We start from the raw sequence: 24,505 nt of genomic DNA on the forward strand, positions 1-24,505 counted from the left end.
CAGTTCTATAATTAATGTAGCAGGATTTAATCATTCCATGATAACAATAGATAAACACATTGTTAGCTTTTAATTTTACCAAGAGCAAACTAAATATAATGCTTTTAAAAAGTTATATCCTCCATAGGATGTATGGAGTACAAAGTAGTTTGTCGGCCTGTTTTTCTGTAGTGAAATGATGCATAGAGCAGCACTACAAATGATTTCCCACAATTATGTAATAAGTGTTGTGCTAGATTTTATCAAGTTTATGTGCAGCGTTTTCGTTTGTGTTTCTTCAAAATATTAGAAGTTCTGTAATGACAACTGCTAGACATATGTTCCTGATTATATACTGTGTGTGCGTCTCATGTAAACAGGATTAAAGATTCTTCAAGATATTGTGCTGCAGTAGCTATATATTGTATAGTGGTTACAAGTTTATATACACAATCAGAAAGGTACTCAAAGTATTTTATCAATCGTTTAAGTATGCAGTGTGTTAGATTTTATCAGATATGTTGACAAATAGATAAGATAGCAAGTTAGACTTTGAGCATTACCCAATGAAGATTTGACTATAGGTGTACATACTAGCGATGAAAATAATATCAACATTTCAGTTAATTTAAACAAATTTATTCTCCATGGCCAGCATTATTAAGGAATTAACAGGGGGAAAACCCCTGTAAATTCTTTTCATAATCCCTTATTCCCACACCACCCTGCAACAAGTCATCCTCCTTAAATTCATACACTACACACATATTAATAATCTATGCTTAATCATTAAATGGTTTATTAGGATAACTGCGGTATGATCTTGCAGGCTGTTACGAGGCCAGCTAAACCCCAAACAAACATACCAGTATATTTGTTTAGTATTTTGGAAGAAAATAAGATGTTTGGGGAAAACATCTGTTATCGTCTATATAAATAATGACATGATGTGGAGGAACAAGTCTAGAGCATCAAAGTACATGATGATGTTTATATCTGATTATACCCTTCATGTGCTCACTGGATAAAGGGGGATATGAGTAGCAACTCTTGTTAGCTGGAAGGCTATGTGAGAAAAACATCTTTGGGGGGGGGGGGGGAGGGTGTCTGTATATAATATTTATATTTTGAACTAGTTAGCCACCCTAACTTCAGAGGGCTGCGGGGGCTGAGTGGTTAAGTTGTCCCAACATATTACCACAAGCCTTCTACCTCTTGGTTGTGAGTGCAAATCCCATGTGGGGCATGCACAGTTGCCATGTACTGAGCACTAGTCGTCCGTTCACTCGGACCACCCAACCTGCTGTCAGATTTAGATTTTGATCATAGTTGTTGAACAAAATAATGATTTTCATTAATTACTGTAATAAGGTATGACAAAGAGGCATAAGGGGTCACTGACTAATTATAACTCACCTGTCCATTGAAAAGTGAGCATATGTAGTAAAGTTTACAAAAAAAACTTACAATCATCCTGTTAAATAACTTTATAAGATCGATCAAGAAGTCCTTTATTTAAGATTCGTTAGCATGCTCAGAGGAAGGACAAGCAGGTATTGTAAGAATAATGTTCATGACGATGAAAAGTGAAATTTTAAGGACCCCACTTAACTATTTTTCTGAAAGTTGTTTCAAGTTATATAAGAAGGGAAAAACCCTTTTTTATCTTAGAAGGACCTGTGTACGGTATACCCAGCACAAACCCTATTATTACTCTGAAACATTTTGTAAGTTCCCCTTGAAGACACCATACACCTTAACTAGTTTGAAGATTGAAAGATCAAGAGTTCATTATTCTGCTTTTGCATATTACAGAGTTATCTACCTTTGTGGGTAGGTATTGATTTTAACGTCATGTGTTTGCGAGTGTAACACCATACTTTTCAGAGAAAACAATGTGAATTGCGCTCACAAAATAATGACGTAACAATCTATACCTAGCTGCAAGGGAGCTAACTCTGTAATATGTAAAGACGGAATAGAATTTAGTGAGTGAATTGTCATGAGTTCACCCGCATGTTTAATTATAACTGTCTTTTGCTGATATCTAAATTTCTTCATGTGTTTACAGGTACAGGTCAGTCTCCGGAGAGAGATGGACAAAATCAAGTTGAAAGTAATCCTGTTAATTCTCGGATATCCTCATTACAAAAACAGTTTGATATTGAAAATAAAGTAAGTGAAATTTTTAATGGGAAAGTTCCTTCTAATGCTTACACTAATGTAATTTTCAAAATTTTCTTGTAATATGAAGCGGGTATGAAATGTCAAAGAGATAAAGGCAATAAAAAACAGAAATAATAACATTCAAATGCTATTGCAATGTTAACATTGAAATATTATTTGTGGATCAATTTTCAAGTATCAAAAATATGTCAAACATTACCTATGTTTGCCCATCAATGGATGTAATGATTTTCCATCTTAAGTCAATATCAAAGTTCATACACCCAGAAAAGATTTCTTTTTGTAGACTGAAGAATTACATAATGAATGAAGAGTAGTGTTAACATAGTTTTCATCAATACACAGTGTATGTTCAATGTATTATATTGAAAACTTTGCATAAAACAATATAACTTGACATTTTTTAGGTAAAACAGGGTGCTGAGAATATGATTGGGATGTACAGTGCTGGAAACTTTAAGGACAAAAAGATGTTGGCAGAAGCTCAACAAATGTTGAGTGATGCCAAAACGAAAATGGAAATCATTCGCATGCAGATGTTGAAAGTCACACAAGATGCTACGACGTCAGATGTTGATGGTAAATGTCTTATAGTGGAAAGGAGCTGTATACGTAGTGGCCAAGCTTTCTCTCATTGTTAGATGTAGATTTAAGGCTAGACTGGCCACCAGTCTCTTGAATATTAAAGTAATCACTAAAAACTTGATATTTTTTGTCATGGCAATCCAATATGTCTAGATTTGTTTCGAAGTTTCAAACTAGGGGGAGATAATCTGATATTAGAACTCTACTGTTCTACATCTAGTCTAATTCAAGGCCAGGATTGATATTATTTAGCAGTACAGAATGGTACCATTTCTCCTCAAAATATATGTTTCTTCCTTTTATCACCAAAATTTAGCATTTGCTTAAAATGAACAACAAATTTTATAGCAAAATCAAATCCAAGCCAGTGTTTGTGATGCTGATGAACTTGTTTGTGTGGGTTTAATACTTGGTTTGTTAAATGAACATATTATGAACAGCTAATAGTAATAATAATATTGGTAAAGGGAGGTAAAAAAAGGGGGAAATTTGATCAAATACCTTAGAAAACTTAAACAAAAAGTTGGATTATAACATGTTTATTATTGTACATGTATTTTGACAAAAATATCCTTGTTTACAGTAACACAGCAATGTGAGGTGTTATCTCCCCTTGAATTACGGATAGAGGAATTACGGCATCACATGAAAATAGAATCTGCTGTACTAGAAGGTGCTAAAAATGCTCTCCGACTGCTACAAATGTCAAAGTCTCCCGACAGTAAAGCTGTTAAAGAGGTAAGGTGCATAGTTTTCTATGTTGTAGATTCAGAAGATTATGAGGGTTTTGATCATTTTTGAGGGTCAGGTGTATCGTTTAGGTAAAATGTCTTCCTACACAAGATGTTATGACTGGTACAAGATGTACTCTTTATCACTCTCAGACATATGGCTAAGGCAAATTTCACACTATCTAGTACATATGCTGCCTCTTGTCATTTGTCTGATGATTATGACCAAAGTGTAATTGGCCCTTAATAATCTGAACACTTGTGTCCATAGCCAAATCTACTGGGATAACAAATTTTCTAGATAGCTTGATTCTGTTTTCTTGATCAATTATGAAATATGTTTCCTGATATTTCTATCTTGATTGCGAGTTCTGTACTATGGCAGTTTTACTGCATGTATTACCAGGTATTATAATAGCAGTTATTGAAATGTAGAAAGGATCTGTTTTTGTTTTACAAAAATTATCAAAATTTGTTTATACTTGTCATACATATGTAATATATTTCAAATGGGTCGTGCAATGTAATTATTTAACAACTGTGTATTACATGTATGATATTTTGTTTTAATATTTTTTTTTTTAATTTGCATTTCAGGCACAATCTAGTTATACAGAATCCAATCAGAAATATGAACTTTTACGAATCTCATTAGAAAAACGAATTGTTGAGCTTGACCCTACGTCAACTAAACTTCAACTGCTAAAAGAGGAGTTAAATGTTGCCACTCCTACAATTTATCCGCCAAAGGACAAAAAGAATCAAAATTCTTCTCCCTTTTCCAAATCTGCTGCAATAACAGGAAAATTAGAAGTCAGGTAAGCTGTTGAATTATGACTGAAGATCTACTAGTAATAGGATAGTATCAAATATATATAAGTAAACATATTCGACACAAAAGTAAATTTTTTTGTAAACAAAACCTTAATTCCTGGTGTAGAAATATATTTAAATGAAATCGCTCATAGATGAATGCAAAGGAAAATCTTCGCAGACATAGATTTTTACCTAGATGTAATTTTACAACTTTTTTTCACACTGAGGATCAAGTCATGTGACCAAATAGTACCATATGCCTAAAATTTTCGGGCTCACGTCAGGTATAAAATAACCAGAAAGTTGAGCCGCATGTAAGGCTTGAAGAAAGTCAAATGTTTGACTGAACTGAGTAATTTGTGGTTTGTTGCACAGTTAGTTCACGAATTCCTTATCTGTGTCAGTTTTGACACCTCTCAACAAATTTATCCACAATATTGTACTTGTCCAAAACCTACATCATTTTAAAGAAATCATTCTTTGGTAATATAAAGAAAGCTATTGCAGGTGTAGTCCACAAAACCACAAAATAATCAGTGCAGTAAAATGTTAATTGCAGCACATATTCTTACCTGAAATTGACCTGTAATTTATTGTATTTGGTACCTTTTGATCATTTCATTTACCTACACTGTTACTTGAAATGTTCCAAACATGTGCTATCTTTCTTTTTGATCGATATGTGTGAAGTCAGTGATAATAATTTCATTTTGTCTTTAAGGCAATACCTTTATATAGCTGATTGAGAATAATGTTATAATTTTGATTATCTCCCCTGTAGGTTGGTAGAATGTCAAGACCTACTACAGGACATTTATATAGCTGAGTGAGAATAATGTTATAATTTTGATTATCTCCCTTGTAGGTTGGTAGAATGGCAAGGCCTACTAGAGGACATTTATATAGCTGATTGAGAATAATGTTTTAATTTTGTTATCTCCCCTGTAGGTTGGTAGGATGTCAAGGCCTACTAGAGGACATTTATATAGCTGTTAGAGAATAATGTTTTAATTTTGATTATCTCCCCTGTAGGTTGGTAGGATGTCAAGGCCTACTAGAGGACATACCTGGCCGTAAAAAGGAGAAGGATAACCTACAGTTACTACTGTCAAGTCCGGGAGAAAGCAAAAGTTTACTACGCAGATCGACAAAAACATATAATGTCAAAGAAGATTTGTCAAGTAGGTTTGATAGTTTCATTTTAAGCAAAATAATTATGTGAATATTTTCTCAAATAAAGAAGAAAAAAATCTTTCTAATGCAATAGGCACAGGCCCCTATATTATTGAATATGAAAGAAAAAAAATCAAAAAAATTTCAATCTCATTATAACGACTTAAAATTTGACTCTGTTGAAATGAGAAAGTGTCAAGCTTGATCATATTACTATAACATGTTTCATTAATAAAGGAAATATATACATCTCTTTTATGCTTAAGGTAATGATTGATTATATATTTTTAAATTAATCTTTTGTTTAGATGAAGTAATGGCAGTGCTCAAACTAGATAATGTCCAGGTGGGCCAGACAGCATGGAAGTCTTGTAGTCAACAGTGCTGGGACCACCGGACAAGTATAGACTTAGATAGGGTAAGTTTGTCCATAGGACCTTCATACCTTCATATGGTATACTTGTCCATATAGGTTTCTAGTAAGCATGTCCAGAGACCTCTTTACTCCTGACAGAATATGATATGCAGACATATGAATACTATAATAACTCTTCCCCCAAGTGCAGGATTGAGATACTTTTGTCAAGGATATGTAGATCTTGTTATAATGAGACTTGACTGTGTGGCCAAATTACAAGTGAACTACACTTGAGATGTTGATTCCCTGGTACTTAGGTGTTCAAGTAAAAGATGAGAACCTACAGTAAGACAATATTATAACAAACACACTCATAAAAAAATCATTGTTATTACTTAATACTTTTCATTCACTGTCATGGTTCCTATTACATGGTTGATATAAGTGTCTAATGGAATATGAAAGTGTAAATTTTAATGCTGAAGAACTGAATTAATGTCTTTTATTGCCCACATTGTTTCAATCGAGAGAATTAATGTCTGTTATTGTCCACATTGTTTTAGTCTAGAGAATTAGAAATTGTGATTTACTGGAAGGACTGGCGACAGATGTGTGCTGTAAAGTTTCTGCGTCTGGAAGATTTTCTTGACAACCAGCGACATGGCATGGCAATTCACATGGAGCCTCAGGGAATACAATTTGCTGAGGCAAGCCAAATATTGTCATCTAAAATATATAAATTTTAATTGTGATTCTATGTATCATATCAAGTTGATGCGATTAAATTTTTTGAATGCTATGAGTTGTGAAATAGAAATGCATTTGTAGACCAACAATACTGAAACAAAAGATTTATAGAAATTCAGCATTTATAGATAATTGTGTGTGTCTAATTTAGCCTGAATATTTGCGTATCAGAGATACTCCATCTTTGCATATTAAGGAGTTATCTGCCCTTGCAGACAGTTATTGTGATTATGATTATGTTTGTACTAGTGTAGTAACGTCATATTTTTCGGAGGAAACAAGGAAAGTTTTCCTCGCCAAATAATCATGTCGCACTCAAAATCCTCTAAGGGCAACAACTCTGTAATATGCAAAGACAAAAGACTTGATAGTGATTAAGTCAAACTCAAAATCAGTTCCTGAAGATAGTTTAATATGATGTCTCTCTTTCAGATTACATTTTTGAACCCATCATTATCCAGGAAACCGAAACTACAAAGACAGAGAAAGATCTTTCCAAAACACAAAGGTAAGATTTCTTCAGGTGAATCCAGCAACAGTCCCTTATTAAAGTTACATCCCTAGTAATGTACTTTAGGAATATCATTCATAGTAAAACCAGTGATCAATAATTTGTATCATTTAACACCTTGAAAATACTGCTCTTTATAGCAAGACACAATTCTAACATCTCTTAGGCTGATAACTGTAGAGTTGTGAGAGAAAAATAATTTGAAGTTAAGAAACTCAAAGTGAATGAAATAGAAATTTTTAAATTTCTTATTTATAGAGAATGTTTTTAGCTCTTATTAAAAACAAGATTTTGCCAAAATTTGAACATTTTATTTCGTGTTTAATCAATTTAAAACCCATGAGAGAAGTTTTTACCTGGATTTTTTCAAAGACTTAATAACCAAATGAAGTCATATGCTTCTTAATACTAAGGTTACTCTATTAAATTGGTTTTATTTCATAATTTTAATTGAGTTTTCTTGTTATTATTTGATACAACCTAATATTTTTACCTTTAGTCACCTGTATTGTTACCTGTATGCTTAACGAGAAGTATATTTGCGGAATAAACAACATCAATATAAACTACAGGCAATAACAAACAATTTTCATATAACTTTTATTTACATAATGCAAATAGTTTTCAAGATATAATCATTTAAAATTAAGTTATCATTTCCCTGGATTTTACAAAATTAATGCAGCACTGAGAGCCATTTACTATACAAACCATTGCAGCAGCCTAGGGTTAAAACCTCAGGAGATTGACTTTCTTTGAAGAATTTATTTCATGTACTTGTACAGCTTTCATTAAAGGACTAAATTTCAGATTTAAATGACCATTCTTTTTAGTAACAGTCTTTGACAACTATTAATAATTATGATCAAAATAACATCACAAATTTCAAGAGCAAACTACAGCTAATAAATTTCTGAAGTGTAAGATTTTGATGGCAGTGACAATAGATGTACAGTAATTAGGATATACCACTTTTCTTTTTACAGATAATAATATGTTGAGCAAGTATATCCGTGTTACTTTGTATATTTTCTGACATGTAATAATGTACTTATATCTTTGAGTCTACAGAAAAAACTTAACCCATTTTTTTTTCTGCCGATACAGGCTACACTCCCACTAACAAGTTTCTCCAGTGTCATACTCTTGATTTTAATTATTATCAGAAAATTAATAATTCACAAATATGTTAGTGGAATAATTCTAATCAGCAACTACAGTTATATGCAGAGAAGGTAGTGAATCACATTTAGCCGGATCATTTATAATCACTGATAATGTCACAATGTGTAAACTTGGAAGCACTGACCTTTGGAGATTTTCTACTATGCTTTGAAATAAAGCTAAACATATTTCAATAGTAATTGTTTGATAAGCAAGCTTCAAGTGCTATTTTATGTTCACCTTACCATTGAAATTGATTAAATTATTTTTGGTTATTTTTCTTGTTGAACATGAAATAAAAAACCATTTCAAAAATTTAAAAAAAAAATAATAATAAAAAAAAAAAACCACATTAAAAACTTTATATACAAATAATAATAAGTTCATATTTAATTTATAATATATATATAATTAGTTTTATATGTGACAAGTTCCTTATAATCCCAATTCAAGTCTGATTTTGTGAATATTTTTGAAATACATTCCAGAAAGAGGTTGTCTAGATAAAATCAGAGTAATGTATTACCTTAATCAGATATTTGCTTTTAAATGTATTTCCTTTACTGCTGCAGCAGAAAACAAAAGTAGGGAAGCCCTAGCCTCTGCAGACAACATTACCTGCTTGCATCCTAGAAATCTATATGTACTGTAAAGTGATAGTAAATGATATGTCATATTTGATATGGTATGCTTGCCTTATCACTGATGAAGTGATCTGACTTTAAAATGAGGTCTTAATATATATGTATATATATATATCATATGACCTGAAATTTGAGCTGCAAACATGAGTAGAAAGTCATGACTGTCAAGAAAGTATATATGACTAGAATGTCATGCTATTAACACAATCAGAAAGTCATGTTGTGAATCAAACATGACCAAAAAGTCATGCTATGAGCATGATAAGAAAGTCGTGTGTGGACATGACCAAAACGTCTTGCTGTGAACATGATAAGAAAGTTATGTGTAGACATGACCAGAAAGTCGTGAAATTCGTGTTGTGAACATGACCAGAAATTAAAGTTGTGTTGTGTACATGAACAGAAAGTTGTGCTGCAGATTGTATTTCTGTTTCTGATTGAGATCTGTCTTGGTTTTAAGGGTGGTAGGGTAAAGGTTTTTCTTTTGTAATCCTTCTACTGATGGTAGTCCTGTTTTATCAGATATGGTGGTCATTGAATGCCTAAAACAACTATAAACAGACACTCCCATTAATGTTGATCACATGTTGGTTGATATGCAGAATTTTCAACTATTTTGATAACCTAGAAGACAACCATTAACATTGTGGAAAATGTACTTACCATCTTTGATTTTGTGGTGTTGTTAAAAAAAATTATTTTGATAAAAAAAACCTCATTCGCATTGATCATGTGTTAATGTGTCCAAAAATAATGGATTTTTTTTGAAAGAATGACTAAAACCAATTGAATTTGTTGCTAATTCTGATGTGTATTTTGAATTAATCTGAATACATATTGCTTTTCATTGGCTTTCTACTCATAATTTCCATTCATGATTGATATGCTGGCATCAGAAGACTCCTCATTATCAACATCATCAAATGAACAAACGAATTGACTCCTAAGTCATTTCGTGCTTAGTTTTATCATGTAGGTTTTGATCTCCATATCACATCAAGTATCTATACATATAATTTGCAATTGAATTTTCAGGGAAGAATTTCCCGCGGCCTGGCCAGATGAATATCAACGTAGCTACATGGGGACGATTAATGAAGAGAGCTTTACCCATTCCAAACCAGTGTTCAGACAATGCAAATGTCCTTAGTCCTCAAGGACAGATTGCCTCTCCAGGTATGTATTACATATATCAACTCTTGGGCCTCTCATCTCTCAATGCGTATGTGGTCAATTCGATATTCTAGATAAAACTACACACATCAAACTGTCATCATAAAAAGGTACATGATCATCATTCAGCATTGTTTTAATTTTGTTAGATCATTCTTATTATGATGGACTTGATGTTTATGTTTAATGCGAAGTTCATGCATAGAATAGTAGATGATAAAATTTTATTTTCAAATGTTTGAATATCAAGTTCATTATTGTTTTAATTGGTAACTTTGCAGGCATAGTTTCTGCAGACCGAGGACCACCTATTCATCAGATAAATTTTGAACCACTTACCCCTGAGGAACGGCCCCCGAGAATACCAGAGAAATCTCCCTCCCCCGTGTCCCCCACCAGGGATATCCCCACCCCACAGTATACCACACCTCCACAGCAGCAACAGAAAGATATCCAGGTAACACATATATCAACAATCATAAAATATCTAGCTGATTCAGATATGTCAGCAATCATAATCTATCTAGCTGATTCAGATATGTCAGCAGTCATTAAATATATAGCTAATTCAGATATGTCAGCAGTCATTAAATATATAGCTAATTCAGATATGTCAGCAGTCATAAAATATAAAGCTAATTCAGATATGTCAGCAGCCATAAAAATATAGCTGATTCAGATATGTCAGCAATTATAAAATATATAGCTAATAGAGATATGTCAGCAGTCATAAAAAATATAGCTAATTCAGATATGTCAGCAGTCATAAAATATATAGCTGATTCAGATATGTCAGCAATCATAAAATATATAGCTGATTCAGATAGGTCAGCAATCATAAAATATATAACTAATTCAGATATGTCAGCAATCATAAAATATATAGCTGATTCAGATTTGTCAGCAATCATAAAATATCTAGCTGATTCAGATATGTCAGCAATCATAAAATATATAGCTGATTCAAATATGTCAGCAATCATAAAATATATAGCTGATTCAGATATGTCAGCAATCATAAAATATCCAGCTGATTCAGATATGTCAGCAATCATAAACTATCCAGCTGATTCAGATATGTCAGCAATCATAAAATATATAGCTGATTAAAATATGTCAGCAATCATAAAATATATAGCTGAATAAAATATGTCAGCAATCATAAAATATATAGCTAATTCAGATATGTCAGCAATCATAAAATATCTAGCTGATTAAAATATGTCAGCAATCATATAAACTATCCAGCTGATTCAGATATGTCAGCAATCATAAAATATGTAGCTGATTCGGATATGTCAGCAATCATAAAATATCTAGCTGATTCAGATATGTCAGCAATCATAAAATATCCAGCTGATTCAAATATATGTCAGCAATCATAAAATATCCAGCTGATTCAGATATGTCAGCAATCATAAAATATCTAGCTGATTCAGATATGTCAGCAATCATAAAATATCCAGCTGATTCAGATATGTCAGCAATCATAAAATATCCAGCTGATTCAGATATGTCAGCAATCATAAAATATCCAGCTGATTAAAGATATGTCAGCAATCATAAAATAATAGCTGATTCAGATATGTCAGCAATCATTTTTAGCTGATTAATGATGCATTTTCTCTCTAGCTTATAACATCTTCGATATTATCAAAGTCTGTAAAGCAGTGTCATCGCAGTCAGTACATGATATAAAATATAGATATGCTGAATTTGAGTGTTACATTAGGTCTTACTGATAAATTTGATTATCACTATCACCTGACATTATACCACTGTCCATCACATCTATGTTTAAGACCCACATTAAGTACCAATTTTTTTAATTACCCTGGCTATTATTAAATTGGACATATATGGTAGGGGGGGAAGGCACTTTGAAATTGGGAGACCCACAGATAGAAGCGATTTTCAATTTTGTTGACCCCTCCACATATCTCTTTTTTTGTGAACGAGACTATGGCATAGAAGTGATTTAATTTTTTGTTTTGTTCCAAAGACATCTGGACATTCACACTTAGCTTGTGAAATGCCACTTTTTCCTCGACTTAATACCAGTGAATCTAAATAAAGATCTATTGATGACAAATGTATTTTACCAAAACTGTTTCTCTGTACCATTGCCAAGTTTGATTGAATATAATATGTTTTAAATAAATAGTTATTTTTTGTAGTTGGGATGACTGACAGAAACATTATAAAACACAAATTTTGCATTTTATTTCAAGAGGTTACAAATGCTTCAGATCGACCCACCCAAAGAAGTGATTTTATTGAAACGTCACCCTGGCACAGAATTGATTTTATTTTGAACCCACCATGGCACATACTATTTTTTAAAGTGCCTTCCCTGGGTGCCATATATGTTTTGCTGGAACAGCCCTTACCCTGGCTATTATTAAATTGGATAGAAATTTATATGACATAATGTGGTCAACACTTAAAACACCCAATTAACACTCAAGGACATTTAAGGACTTGCAATATATTGGAAAAGTGAGGAAACTTGAGTTCCCAGGCAAAAAACCAGTGTCTAGCAACTATTCCAGATGGGTTTTGGACTGCTTAGTCCAAGGTTGAGGATTAGTGGTAAAATGTCAGAACGCCTTAAACTTCTGTATACTGCGACCTTGTAGTTCAAACAAGCTTCATAGCAACTTAAATATTCAAATTTATAACAAAGATGTTTATTTTATGACCTTTGATTTTCAGGAGGCATTATCTTCGTTTAATTTCCTCCCCGAGGACAACCCAGCCAATGTGATAAACCTTGATGGGGATACAACAGAACCCAGTGTGCCCCAGCGAGTTCCCTCGTATCATAGCTCACAACCACCCCCTCCCCTCCCAGTGACCCCACCACCTCCAGTATTGCAGGAAACACCCAAGAAACCTTCCATTAAAAAAGCACCTGTTAGAGAACCTGAGTAAGTGCTGCATACAAGTATGATTAAAATAAATATAAACCTTGTTAACTGAAAGTTGTTGGTAACATGGTAAAAACATAAGCCATTTGAGCTAGATGATGTTGGATATATGGTGAGAAATTCAGTAAGACAAGTTTAAGTTAATCTTCATGATTATTTATGCCGACATTGTTTATATTCATCATGATTGTGGGATAAGTAGAACTATCTTCAGATAAATATGAAACAAAATGTTTATATCCTTGAAAATATTCTATGTTTGTTTTATAATGTAATTTAAGACATGGATATCAAGTATTGAAGACATGTAAATTAGATAATGCAAAATATCTCCTACCAGGATTATTCAGTGTTTTATCACCTTTTACTTAAAGATGCTCCACCACCTACAGAGCATAAATGATATTCATCATTTGAACAAAAATTGGTGTTTAATCGTGTAAAATAATATAAAATAATTTGTTTCGCCTTTGATACATGCTCAATTAGTACTTCATTTCACAAAGAATATAGTACCTTGGAAATTTTTTTGGATGCAATTAATTATTTTTCATATTTTTAACTTGAACTAAAATTAGAAGTTCAAACTTTTCAATGTGATAATGGTGTAAAGTAAGTAACTTTTGTAACTAAAGAAAAATACTTAATTGTCTGCTCCTGTTTTTGATAATGAAAAAAATACCATTTGTCAGCAGTGGAGCATCTTTAAACCATATATTGCCTTTGTCTCTTTGCAGCTTCTCCAATCAGTATTGTAGATTTGATGACTTCCGACCAATAAGTGTCCTTGGCAGAGGTCATTTTGGAAAGGTAATCATTGCTTGCAGTCATTGTTACTAACTGTTTTACAATAAATCACATACACGCTTCTCTGAACTCTATATATGTTCTGTAAAGGGCATTCAGATATTGGTTCTATTTGATGACTTATGAAACAAAGCAAAATAGTAAAGGCTGGGCACTGGAGAATTTTTTAAGTTTTACACATGCAAAGTCTTCAAAGTGCGACTACACTTTCTTGAAAGTACTCTGTCAATAATGTTTGTCTACATGATTTTGTTGACATATATTTAAATGTGAACCAGACTGTTAACAAATTCTTGGTTTTAATTCTATCTTTATCCACAATATACTCACCTTGCAAAAGTTTAAAAAAAAAAATGATAATGAATTTGCTTGCTGTTACAGGTGATATTAGCAGAATATAAACAGTCAAATGAGTACTTTGCTCTAAAAGCTTTAAAGAAAGGGGAAATCATGGCTCGTGATGAAGTGGAAAGTTTGATGTCAGAGAAACGTATATTTGAAGTTATTAATTCAATGAGGCATCCTTTCCTGGTTAACTTATTTGCGTGCTTTCAGACAGAGGTAAGTCTTCTGGCCATTGTAGTTATATCCCCTGTTGTACATATAGCTTTGATGAAAAAAAAAAAAGAATTTTAGCTTACAAATGATTGAAAGCTGAGGCTTCTGAATCATTTATAAGCTAATGGTGAACTTAATGTATTTAGATCAACAAAATGAAGATAACAAGGATGTTATCAATATCGCAGAAGGACATATAAGTACTGTTTATTTTAGAATGAATTCTCCCCTACCATGAATTATATGGAGATAAATCATGGTCCAATGTCCATTCCATCGCATCCTGAATTCATATACAGTTTAACTTCTCAAAAGTTGATGCCAGGTTTCTTGAGTTGACAGGTTTTGATTAGTATGAATTAAGAAGGAAAATGTCATACAATTATGCCAGAATACACAGAAATCCAGATTAGACAAGGGTCGATTTTGACAAGTTATACTGTAGGAGCACGGGTATTTGTCTTACAGACATGGCTACTTGGTTTGAAACTTTAAAATTACTTTGTAAGTAATGGTTTTCATGGTTGAATAAATCACGTTGATATGTATACAATTAAGTATATAAGTACAAGAGACACTCTGATGTTTCTCGTATGATTTACAGGAACATGTGATATTTGTAATGGAGTACGCCTGTGGTGGAGATCTCATGATGCATATCCACAGTGATGTTTTCTCCGAGCCCCGTACGGTCTTCTATGCTGGTTGTGTGGTTCTTGGTCTGCAATACTTACATGAGCATAATATAGTGTATCGGTAAGTGGTGAAAGACATCTTAACTGTATAGATTGAAATAACAATGATTATCTGTGTAGAATAAAGAATATGTGACATTATCTCATTAATTTGCTAAGTTAGTGGTTATGCAAGTAAAAAAGCAATAATAATAAATGTATACTTTTCAAAGCTTTTGTATGGTTAAGATACTACAAGATGCTAGTTGAATATAGAAATGTTTTTAAATCTATCTGATTATTGATAGCTGTGATAGTAATTCAATAACATAACTATAATTGAATATATTTTTGCATTAACATGATGACTTTGAAAGAGATTGTTTTTATGAATTAAAATATATAAAATGTGACTTGATATGTTTCAGGGACTTAAAGCTAGACAACTTATTGTTAGATCAGGAAGGATACCTAAAGATAGCTGACTTTGGTCTGTGTAAGGAAGGAATGGCCTACGGGGACAGGACTAGTACCTTCTGTGGTACCCCAGAGTTCCTTGCCCCTGAGGTACTCACCGAAACCTCGTACACGCGCTCAGTCGACTGGTGGGGGCTCGGCGTCCTCATATTTGAAATGCTTGTAGGGGAGGTAAGTCCGTGTGATCAACACGCCTTTCATTGTTATGACTATTAATATTGTACTGTGTCATGGAGAGAGGGCTATAGTATTATCCATGTCTGTCCCATTGTGTCTTACCCTGTTCTGATGTAAAGGAAGCATTCATGTCTAACAGACTTCTCTAGTTTCTTGAAACTTCAATTCTGTCTAATTGAATAAAAGCATATACTGTATTTGACCCAATAAGCGCCCATGTCCCTATAAGCACCCCTTCCCGTTTTTTGAGGCCTCAATTTCATTAGCTCAGGTATAAATAAAGACCAATACTACACAAAACTGTATAGGTTTGCAATAATTTCGTCTTATTAGCACCTTTTCATTTTTTTAATGCCCTGGGCACTAATTGGGTCGAAAAACAGTCGGTATGTATATTTATTTCATTTGACGTTTAAAGGCCCACTACCTTTCCGAAACGGCTTTTAATTTTTAAAATAGAAATGTAAAACGAGATTGATAATTTTGTAGAGTCGCAAAAGTTATCAACTTACCGGTAATGTTACACTTATCATCACCTTCTGAACAATTTAATTAAATAAATAAAATGTTAATTTTCATAACGCGGGTCGTCTCATGTTTCCCGCCGTCGTCCTAAATGCCGCGCGGTAGTTGACTATCACTGCCCCAGAAGGCAAAACAGTGAAATGAAACTCAACTGTCATCATATATTACGCAGGAAAACTTGCATAAGCTTCATGTTATAACCTCATCTTAGGCCATCGATATATATTTTCTTATGTTATCTATGATTTTTAGAAACCTTTAAATTTTGCTCCGGAAAGGTAGTGGGCCTTTAAAACAAATCTGATTAACAACACATCAATGGCTAATTTGTGTATAATGGTGATGATTTAAGCAATTGATATTGTTTACTGAATCTAACTTTTAACTTGAATAGTCTCCTTTCCCGGGAGATGATGAAGAGGAGGTGTTTGACAGCATTGTCAATGAAGAAGTGCGCTACCCCAGATTCTTGTCTACAGAAGCCATAGCAATAATGAGACGGGTAAGTGTGGATTCTTAGGACATCATTTATAGGGTCTTCATTAATGTTTTAACACTAACTGTTTTCAAAATAAATTTCAAATCTTTTATAAACGTTTACCCATATGATTTTCTGCTATTAAAGATAACTATTAAACTTGTTGAATTTGAAAAACAAACAAACAAAATGAAAATGTTTATTCTTAGATTTGTTAGAAGGAAATTATTATAAAATATATTTACTTTGTCACAATTTGCGAAAAATATGAAATGTAATATAAATGCTTTCTAACCATGCTTTCTCACAATTGCTGGACAAAAAATATTTCAATTTTCTAGGAAGATATAGACTAAATAATGTTTAAAAAATTTGTTTGTAGTTACTAAGGAGAAACCCTGACCGGAGGTTAGGGTCAAGTGAACGTGATGCAGAGGATGTCAAGAAGCAGGCATTCTTTAGGGTAGGTTCTGGTCTACTGTGGTAGTGGAATTATTCAGTGTTATACTTAGTGTATACCTCCTACCAAGTCTGTACTTTAATTCACAAATATTACATTACTGGAGGGCAGTAGGCTTATCACCAATATATGGCTGTCATAGGTTGGCAATTCTGAACGTAATAAATTCACTACTTTATGTTCTTTAATTCAGCTCTGAACAAAACCTGGTGGTGTGATAGAGAATTGAATTGACTTTGATGTTTATGGTTAATTTAAACTTATATGGAAAGGATTTATATATAGAGTGACAAACTCATGTGAAGAATATCAATTCATGTTTATTTTGATAAAAGTGAAATTTAGCAAATTGAATGTGAATTGAAGTTTTAAGTTTAATCTTTTATATTAATTAACAGAACTTAGTATGGGACGACTTACTTATGAAGAAAGTTCGGCCACCGTTTTGCCCTACAGTGGTAAGTATAGAGAACGATTTATGCTCAAGAGATCATTTATAACCATCACTTGCTTATAAAAGACCACAATACTGTTAATGTCCTGTGCAAGCTGTGTAGGTGCGACTGGCTCTATATCTGTATCCTTGTCCCTGTGTGCGTGAGAATTGGTCAGAGTCGGGTGTAGCACAGAGATCTCAAACTTCCAATTCCAAGATCATATTCAATATTCATAACAGTCGACCACCAGGGTTAGTGTAAACAGGAAATTCAAACATATTTTATTTGCGTTTTTAAGGTTGAAAAAAAGGATTGAACTAAAAGTTCTGAGAACTTAAGTGAAGTTAAGTGTCTAATGGGACTTTTGAGGTTAAGGACTATCTTTCTTTGTATAATCCATTTGATTTCAGACTCAAACCATGATCAATGATCTTCAGTCTTTAGAGTCTTTTATAGTTCACTGTGTTTAGTTGCGTTATTATCCTTTGAACATAACAAGTGTATCTAAGATATTTTTCTGAAGACTCAGAGTCATATTACGGAAAATATTTTTTAATTTTTCATTTCTTTAAGCTATTCCAAGATCCTTGTTAGGGACGTTTGAGTTTTTGTGCTGCATTTGTCTTTTACAAGAATGGAAATGTCAGAGCATGCTATCTAATATTTGATACAAAAAATGTTTCATTCTTTAAAAATGAAATAAAAATCCAACATTAACAATATCAAATGAGTGAAGTAAAAAGGTGGTGTGTCCCCGCAGGGTTCATTTGACGTGGAATAGATGTTTGATTTGTTGATTTTTAGTCTGGCAACTCAAGGCCTGTAAGTCTGGACCTTAAACACAAAGTAAAATCCGACAGCGTTGTAAGTTCATCAGCATGGCGTGTCAAAGTTTGTGAATACCTCCGAAGAATATATTTGAGTTGTCTCCCATGCAAAATAACTGTTGATCGCCCTAGGCATTGATAATACCGTCATATATTCTCCTTGCTACATTTGAGAGAGTTTTGTGATGTTAGGAGAGGTGTACGTTGTGAATTGTTAAAGACTTCAGCTAGCTCAGAGCCTCACACTCTGAATTGCATGGCCTTGTGTATGGAGTATCTTGCTTTAGATTCTTCCTTGTCAAGTTTGCTCTGTCTGTATTAGGAAGTTTTATAAGCTTCCTCAATTTTGTCAGGGAAGCACTTAATGACCAGATTTTGTTACGCCGTGCATTGATTTCATAGTATTCATTTAGAATTGTGGTCAGTAAAATATGATTATTAGTTCAGATTTTATTTGATGATTGTTTAAAATGTAGTTAAGTGCACCTTGTTCTGAAAAATAACCACTTCCCTGATCAAACTATACAGGTAGGTGTGAAGTTGTTTGTCTGCCTTTTTCTGACTTCCTTTTAGTGGTACCATCAAGTATGAATAATTATTTCTCACAAGTTCGTCAGTAACTGATGAAAAATTTTACAGTAAAGAAAAAAATGTTTAATTGGATTATACAATACTGCATAATAAAATGTAATATTTCTTGTGAAATAGGTCGTAGTTAGCTGTCCCAAGATACTGTTGTGTTCAACATACTGTTATAGAAATAAGCTTATATATATTACCATACTCTGTCTTGTAATATTTCAATTTTCATCTTTAATGAGAGGTATTTGTTCTTAAAACTAGGTATTGATTGTTTAAGAGAATTGGATTTGTGAGAAAACCTTGTTAGTCCTGCACCTGTTAATGATTTGATAATCAATGTCTGCCCCTAAGCGTAGATAACTCTGCATACCTATAATAGACCAAAGGCATTCAAAAGGAATTTAAACTTCCAGAAATAGAAATCAGGCATTGGTTCATTGTTCATTCAAACCCTAGCCAATCAATAAACATTGATGTACAGTAAAACACGGTTATAATGTACATGCTTATGAAGAATTCATGATTATAACTTAGTAATATTCTTTCCTCATCAAGGTTTCTGCACAATGTCTGTGATAAGTGTATAACAAAGTGATTTATGAGGTCCCCAGAGGTTCCTTATAACCATGTTTTACTGTATATGCTATCTGTCTAATTGTACAAGGCAAAGTGTTTGTTATTTTGATGTTGATATACATGATTATAATTTTTACTGTTGACAAATGTTGATTGCTATTACAAACAAACTTATTCTTCATAATTATTTCTTTTTCTCTCTGTTTAGAAACATTCAGAAGATGTAAGTAATTTTGATGATGAGTTCACCCAAGAGAAGGCAATCCTGACTCCAGCCAAGGAGCGACGGCCACTGAGGAACGAGGATCAGTTACTATTTATGGACTTTAACTACATCGCCGACTGGTGCTGACACCTACTTTCCACAATTCCTGTGACACTGACACAGCTTAGGCTACCCACACTTCCAGTGTACTGGTGGTAGTATGTTGTTCACTGAGAACACAAATGTATGCTGCAGTGTAATTGACAGTCTTGTGGCTTTTAAGTGACTACACAGCTGTGTTCTCCAGGTAGTGCCATGTGTTAGTACAGCATATAGGTAGTGCCTTACTGAACTACCACACAATGCTAGCTGCTGTGAGTGAGCCCCTGCTGTAAGCTCCTGGTGTAAGCCCCTGCTGTAAGCCACCACTGTAAGCCTGGCCAGCCCCGTAGTGCATATATCAAGGTTGTTACAAGGACATCACACACGGCTGTATTAAGGATTACACACCCTGTCAATCAATCTAGGCTTAGTCTACGAACTACTGGTCTGATCTGCATTCCTGCAACTTTCTGTGGTATTAAGGGTGTACTTTATAGCATTATCTTAGACGGTCGTCACTTAAATAATTGGTCCATTCAGACCTAATACCACGACCATTTCCTAACATGTAGTGAAGAAGAAGTCTTATATTAACAGTTGCTAAGCAACTTGGGTCCAGGTCATAACTGAACATATACTGGAACTAAAATCTATGGCCAACATTTCATTGCTGTGATGTATACAGGCTGAATATTAGTAATGAAAACATTTACAGAAGAGGGTATGATGTTTGGCAAATGTTTGTGAAATGGCCAGTTCTATTTCCAGAGAAACAGTGAAATAATCCACAGCTTTAGTAAAGACCGTGATCTCCGTAACTTTGTTCTAATATCATTGTGGCTTGACACACATGGAGATACCTCAATTCCATTTTGCAAGTTTCTGGGTTGTTATTTTCATGGCATAAACATTTTAACAATTGGCTTAACATTTAACTCACTCTTTCTTATTTACGAAAAAAGGGAAAGTGAAATGGCAGATGTTTGAAATTCGCTTTAATTAAAATGACATTTTTCACTTGAAAACACATTAAGTAGAGATTTCCACCATTGTAACTTTGGGACGTTGAGGTCAAAGAAAGTCTATGTGTAATAATGAATGCAGTGATCAATAGCTATACTGTGTATGCATGCAAGTCGCTTTTTGATGAGACACATCCAATATGTTCTGGCAGATAGTTTTCTGTGCAATGTGATTGGCTACACTGTCAGTGAATGAGTGCTTGATGATGAAGTAGTTGGGTGTGTGACAGATGACAAACGTGTTGCTGTAGTCACTGTCATATTATGGCATTGTTGTTTGTATGCAATATTTACTATAAATGGAGTGAATGCAACATTTCATTATGAACATGTAATGGATGTACAGGTGTATGACAAGAAGTGATTTTGGGGAAAAAATGTTTGTTATTGTACAAATTTTACATGTACAAAATATGTAACATATATATTTTTATGAAGAATTTTGTTGTGAAATTTGACCTCATCGGTATTAAATACTATATATAAGGATCATATAAGAAAACTTTAGAAAAGTGTCTTGTTTAGAAGGTGGATGTATAACTAAGAAACTTATACTCAGCTTTTAAAGTGTTACTGTGTGAAATTGCTACCAGGTATACTGTTATTATTTAGCAGTTACAATGTCGCATGCGTTCGAAATTAAGGCCTGTCCGTCTGCCAGTGACCGGCAACTTTATATTAGGGCAGATAATATTTGCCATGTAGCTTGTACTTTTGGTCCCGATAGACCACTAAAGAAATTCAAAACAAAAATAGCAACAGCATTGTAGAAAAGTTGAAAATCAAATTGTACAAAACAAATTATCGTAATATTCTGGTTTTCAGTCAACTTTGTTGAGAGCACACGATACTAAAACAGATATGTGGATATTTTTGTTAGTAAAACTATTACTTTGCTAGTATATAAACTATAAGGATGAATTGTAGCTTTGTAAGTACCACTAACTTTCATTCAGGACCAGTAACTTTTAGGGTCAACCGGTCCTTAGGACCAGCTGGAAAAATCCTTAAGGGAAAACACTGGAGGTCGCCATCAGATGTCACAAGGAAAATCAATTGTCACAAATTTAAACCTTAAATCAGAGATACATGTATGCTGATGGAAAGATTAAAAACAGTATTTTTATTTTCTTCTGAGAGACAGTATAATATACATTTTGAATTTACGATTTAAACACTGTTAAGAACAACACTCTCAAACTGTTGATAGAAAAGCTGAAATGTTATGATTCAAGCAGGGTATATTTATGGTTTCTATCGTCCACCTGAATAAAACCACTTAAAGAAAATTAGTATCTCAAGCAATGCGTAGTCCATGGCAAATTCAAGAATTGAGGAAAAGATGAACCAAGTTTACTATATAAACTGGATTTGATTTCTGGGTATTGAATACCAGTTCAACTAGAACTATACAATCATCTCATACTTGGAAAATTGATATCTACCAGGTAATCATTAGAGTATAAGTAAGTGTCATATGTAAAGGGTAGATATGTAACTTTATGTTCAAGCATAATCTGGTCAAAAAAGTAAATACCATGGTAGGATTAATTTTCAACTGACATGTTGCTTGTGATCAAATGCTGTTTCAGCGGGTCGAAATAGAATGCAATAGGCACATAAAGAATAATGAAATTCTTGGATATCGTCGAGTTAGAATATACTAGCCTCAGAGAATTTGAATATTGCAATTCTGTTGTATATCGTTAAAGACTACATATCTTTCTGTGCCGTTCTCAGGACGTGGGTTTGATGGTTTGTCGGTAACAAGGAGGGCAGATACTTTAACATTTATACTGTATGCAGGCGTCAGGCGTATATTTAGGAAGCATATGGTATACTGTGGAAAATGTTCATCAATATGTAACTATGCATCTCATATCAAGTGACTGACAGTATGTGTGTGTGTTTGCACTAACAGTTTCATGAATTTATAATTTTGAATGTAGTGCCATTAGATCGTAGATTTATTATTTTCAGAAAGAGTGATAACTATGTAGCATGCATAATGTTGTTGTCAAGTGCTATTAATTTATTTTTTGTACAAACTTTTGAAGCTGGTCCATCCGACATATTTAGTAGAATGCTTTTTGTCTTAAAATCAGGTAATACGTACCAAGTCACCGAAACTGATTTACATCATATAGCTTAATCATAGTTGTTTAACTATCATTTCATCGTAATCAAGTAAATTTTATGATTTATTTTTTTGTAGACTTTTATCAGTATAAGGCAATTGTAATCCTATAAAACCTTGTGTTTGCATAAAGGTATGTGACATTTACACAAACAAAATTTATCATTTTCATATAGTGCAGTTCTTAAGTGATACCTATTGATTATTTTGATGGATAGTCCTTTTGTCAAAAAATAGGGTACAATGTTTAAATGAAGTTGCATGGGTACAAAGTTATAAAGATATAGTTAAGCATTGCCAGGAAAGTTTACTGAGATAGAAAGATTATATTCTTTGATGGCTTGTCTATCTCTTCAGCTGGTGGCCTTATTGTATATGCACATGGACTTATCGTAAAGAATAAATTGTGAATTGTAAACATAATCATTGAGTAACTGCTTTAATTCTGATGCGTCTTGCCATTTCCTTGTCTCAGTATTGGTTTGCATGCCCTGATTACTTGTCCCAAGGAAGAGCTGGTGGCCTTATTGTATATGCACATGGACTTATCGTAAAGAATAAATTGTGAATTGTAAACATAATCATTGAGTAACTGCTTTAATTCTGATGCGTCTTGCCATTTCCTTGTCTCAGTATTGGTTTGCATGCCCTGATTACTTGTCCCAAGGAAGTGCTGAATAGCTGGAGAACATGTTCAAACTGTCTGGCCTTTCCTTCAGATTAGCAATACTGGTATTAACTCCTTCAACCCTGTAAGCCCATAATGGATTATTCCACCTTTAGAAAAAGGAGAGTTCAAATGTGTTTCAGGGGTGAATGGGTTAGATGTTTATAACCTTGGTGAGGGTAGTTGTGCAAGGTCTGATCCGTTAGAATTTAAAAGTTGTTTTTCACCTGTGGAAAACACTCGCCAGTATGTTTGAAAGCGCTAATGAGTATAATGTGATAAAATAATGTGAAATGTATTTTTCTGGCCTTTCGAGATTAAGTCTGAGAGCGTGAAAGAGTGACGATGGTAAAATCACAGATGCAAAATCTGTGTAAGTTATGTGGTTTTGTACACATATCCAGCCTGTCTTTGTCTCTCGTATATTTCGAGTGTGTACAGTGTATGTGAATGTATGTGATGTAGGTATATAACACGAGGAGATAATTTATGCATAGATGTCAATGAAATTAATCCTAGAATGATGGTATCAACCTTTCAATAATTGAGGGAGTGGCTTGAAAATTACTATATGTGATTGTCTCTAAACTGTGCATGTAGATTCGACACAGACAGAATAGGCACTGCTTTTAAAACATACAGGGGAGACAACTCATGTTGGCTTGCTTTTATAATAAGGGGAAATAACTCATATCGGCGAGGAAGAAATATATGAAATCAAAATCCTTATCGTACAATATAGCAGTACTAAGTACTGTGTTTGTTATATCCCTGTGAGCCTGCAGTAGAATCAGCA

The 24,505-nt window shown here is 33.4% G+C and overlaps 1 protein-coding gene across 4 annotated transcripts in view; it reads left to right on the forward strand.

Annotated features, from left to right (window-relative positions):
* LOC138321374 (serine/threonine-protein kinase N2-like) overlaps positions 1-23,465 on the forward strand; it is a 53,059-nt gene extending 29,594 nt beyond the window's left edge. For 2 of the 4 annotated variants that reach the window (XM_069265020.1, XM_069265022.1), the window contains 20 exons: positions 2,051-2,154; positions 2,574-2,745; positions 3,335-3,489; positions 4,080-4,300; positions 5,331-5,479; positions 5,780-5,889; positions 6,393-6,536; positions 7,009-7,084; positions 8,074-8,088; positions 9,931-10,071; positions 10,350-10,525; positions 12,784-12,998; positions 13,736-13,808; positions 14,187-14,366; positions 14,968-15,119; positions 15,466-15,685; positions 16,611-16,718; positions 17,077-17,157; positions 17,553-17,612; positions 19,785-23,465. In XM_069265020.1, coding sequence (XP_069121121.1) covers positions 2,051-2,154; positions 2,574-2,745; positions 3,335-3,489; positions 4,080-4,300; positions 5,331-5,479; positions 5,780-5,889; positions 6,393-6,536; positions 7,009-7,084; positions 8,074-8,088; positions 9,931-10,071; positions 10,350-10,525; positions 12,784-12,998; positions 13,736-13,808; positions 14,187-14,366; positions 14,968-15,119; positions 15,466-15,685; positions 16,611-16,718; positions 17,077-17,157; positions 17,553-17,612; positions 19,785-19,928 — 2,696 coding nt within the window. In that variant the 3' untranslated portion in view covers positions 19,929-23,465. The remainder of the gene's footprint in view (positions 1-2,050; positions 2,155-2,573; positions 2,746-3,334; positions 3,490-4,079; positions 4,301-5,330; positions 5,480-5,779; positions 5,890-6,392; positions 6,537-7,008; positions 7,085-8,073; positions 8,089-9,930; positions 10,072-10,349; positions 10,526-12,783; positions 12,999-13,735; positions 13,809-14,186; positions 14,367-14,967; positions 15,120-15,465; positions 15,686-16,610; positions 16,719-17,076; positions 17,158-17,552; positions 17,613-19,784) is intronic. The other 2 variants (XM_069265021.1, XM_069265023.1) reach the window with 1 other exon arrangement.
* The last annotated feature ends 1,040 nt before the right edge of the window (positions 23,466-24,505 follow it).

The sequence above is a fragment of the Argopecten irradians genome, chromosome 4, assembly GCF_041381155.1.
Source record: "Argopecten irradians isolate NY chromosome 4, Ai_NY, whole genome shotgun sequence".
NCBI lineage: Eukaryota > Metazoa > Mollusca > Bivalvia > Pectinida > Pectinidae > Argopecten > Argopecten irradians.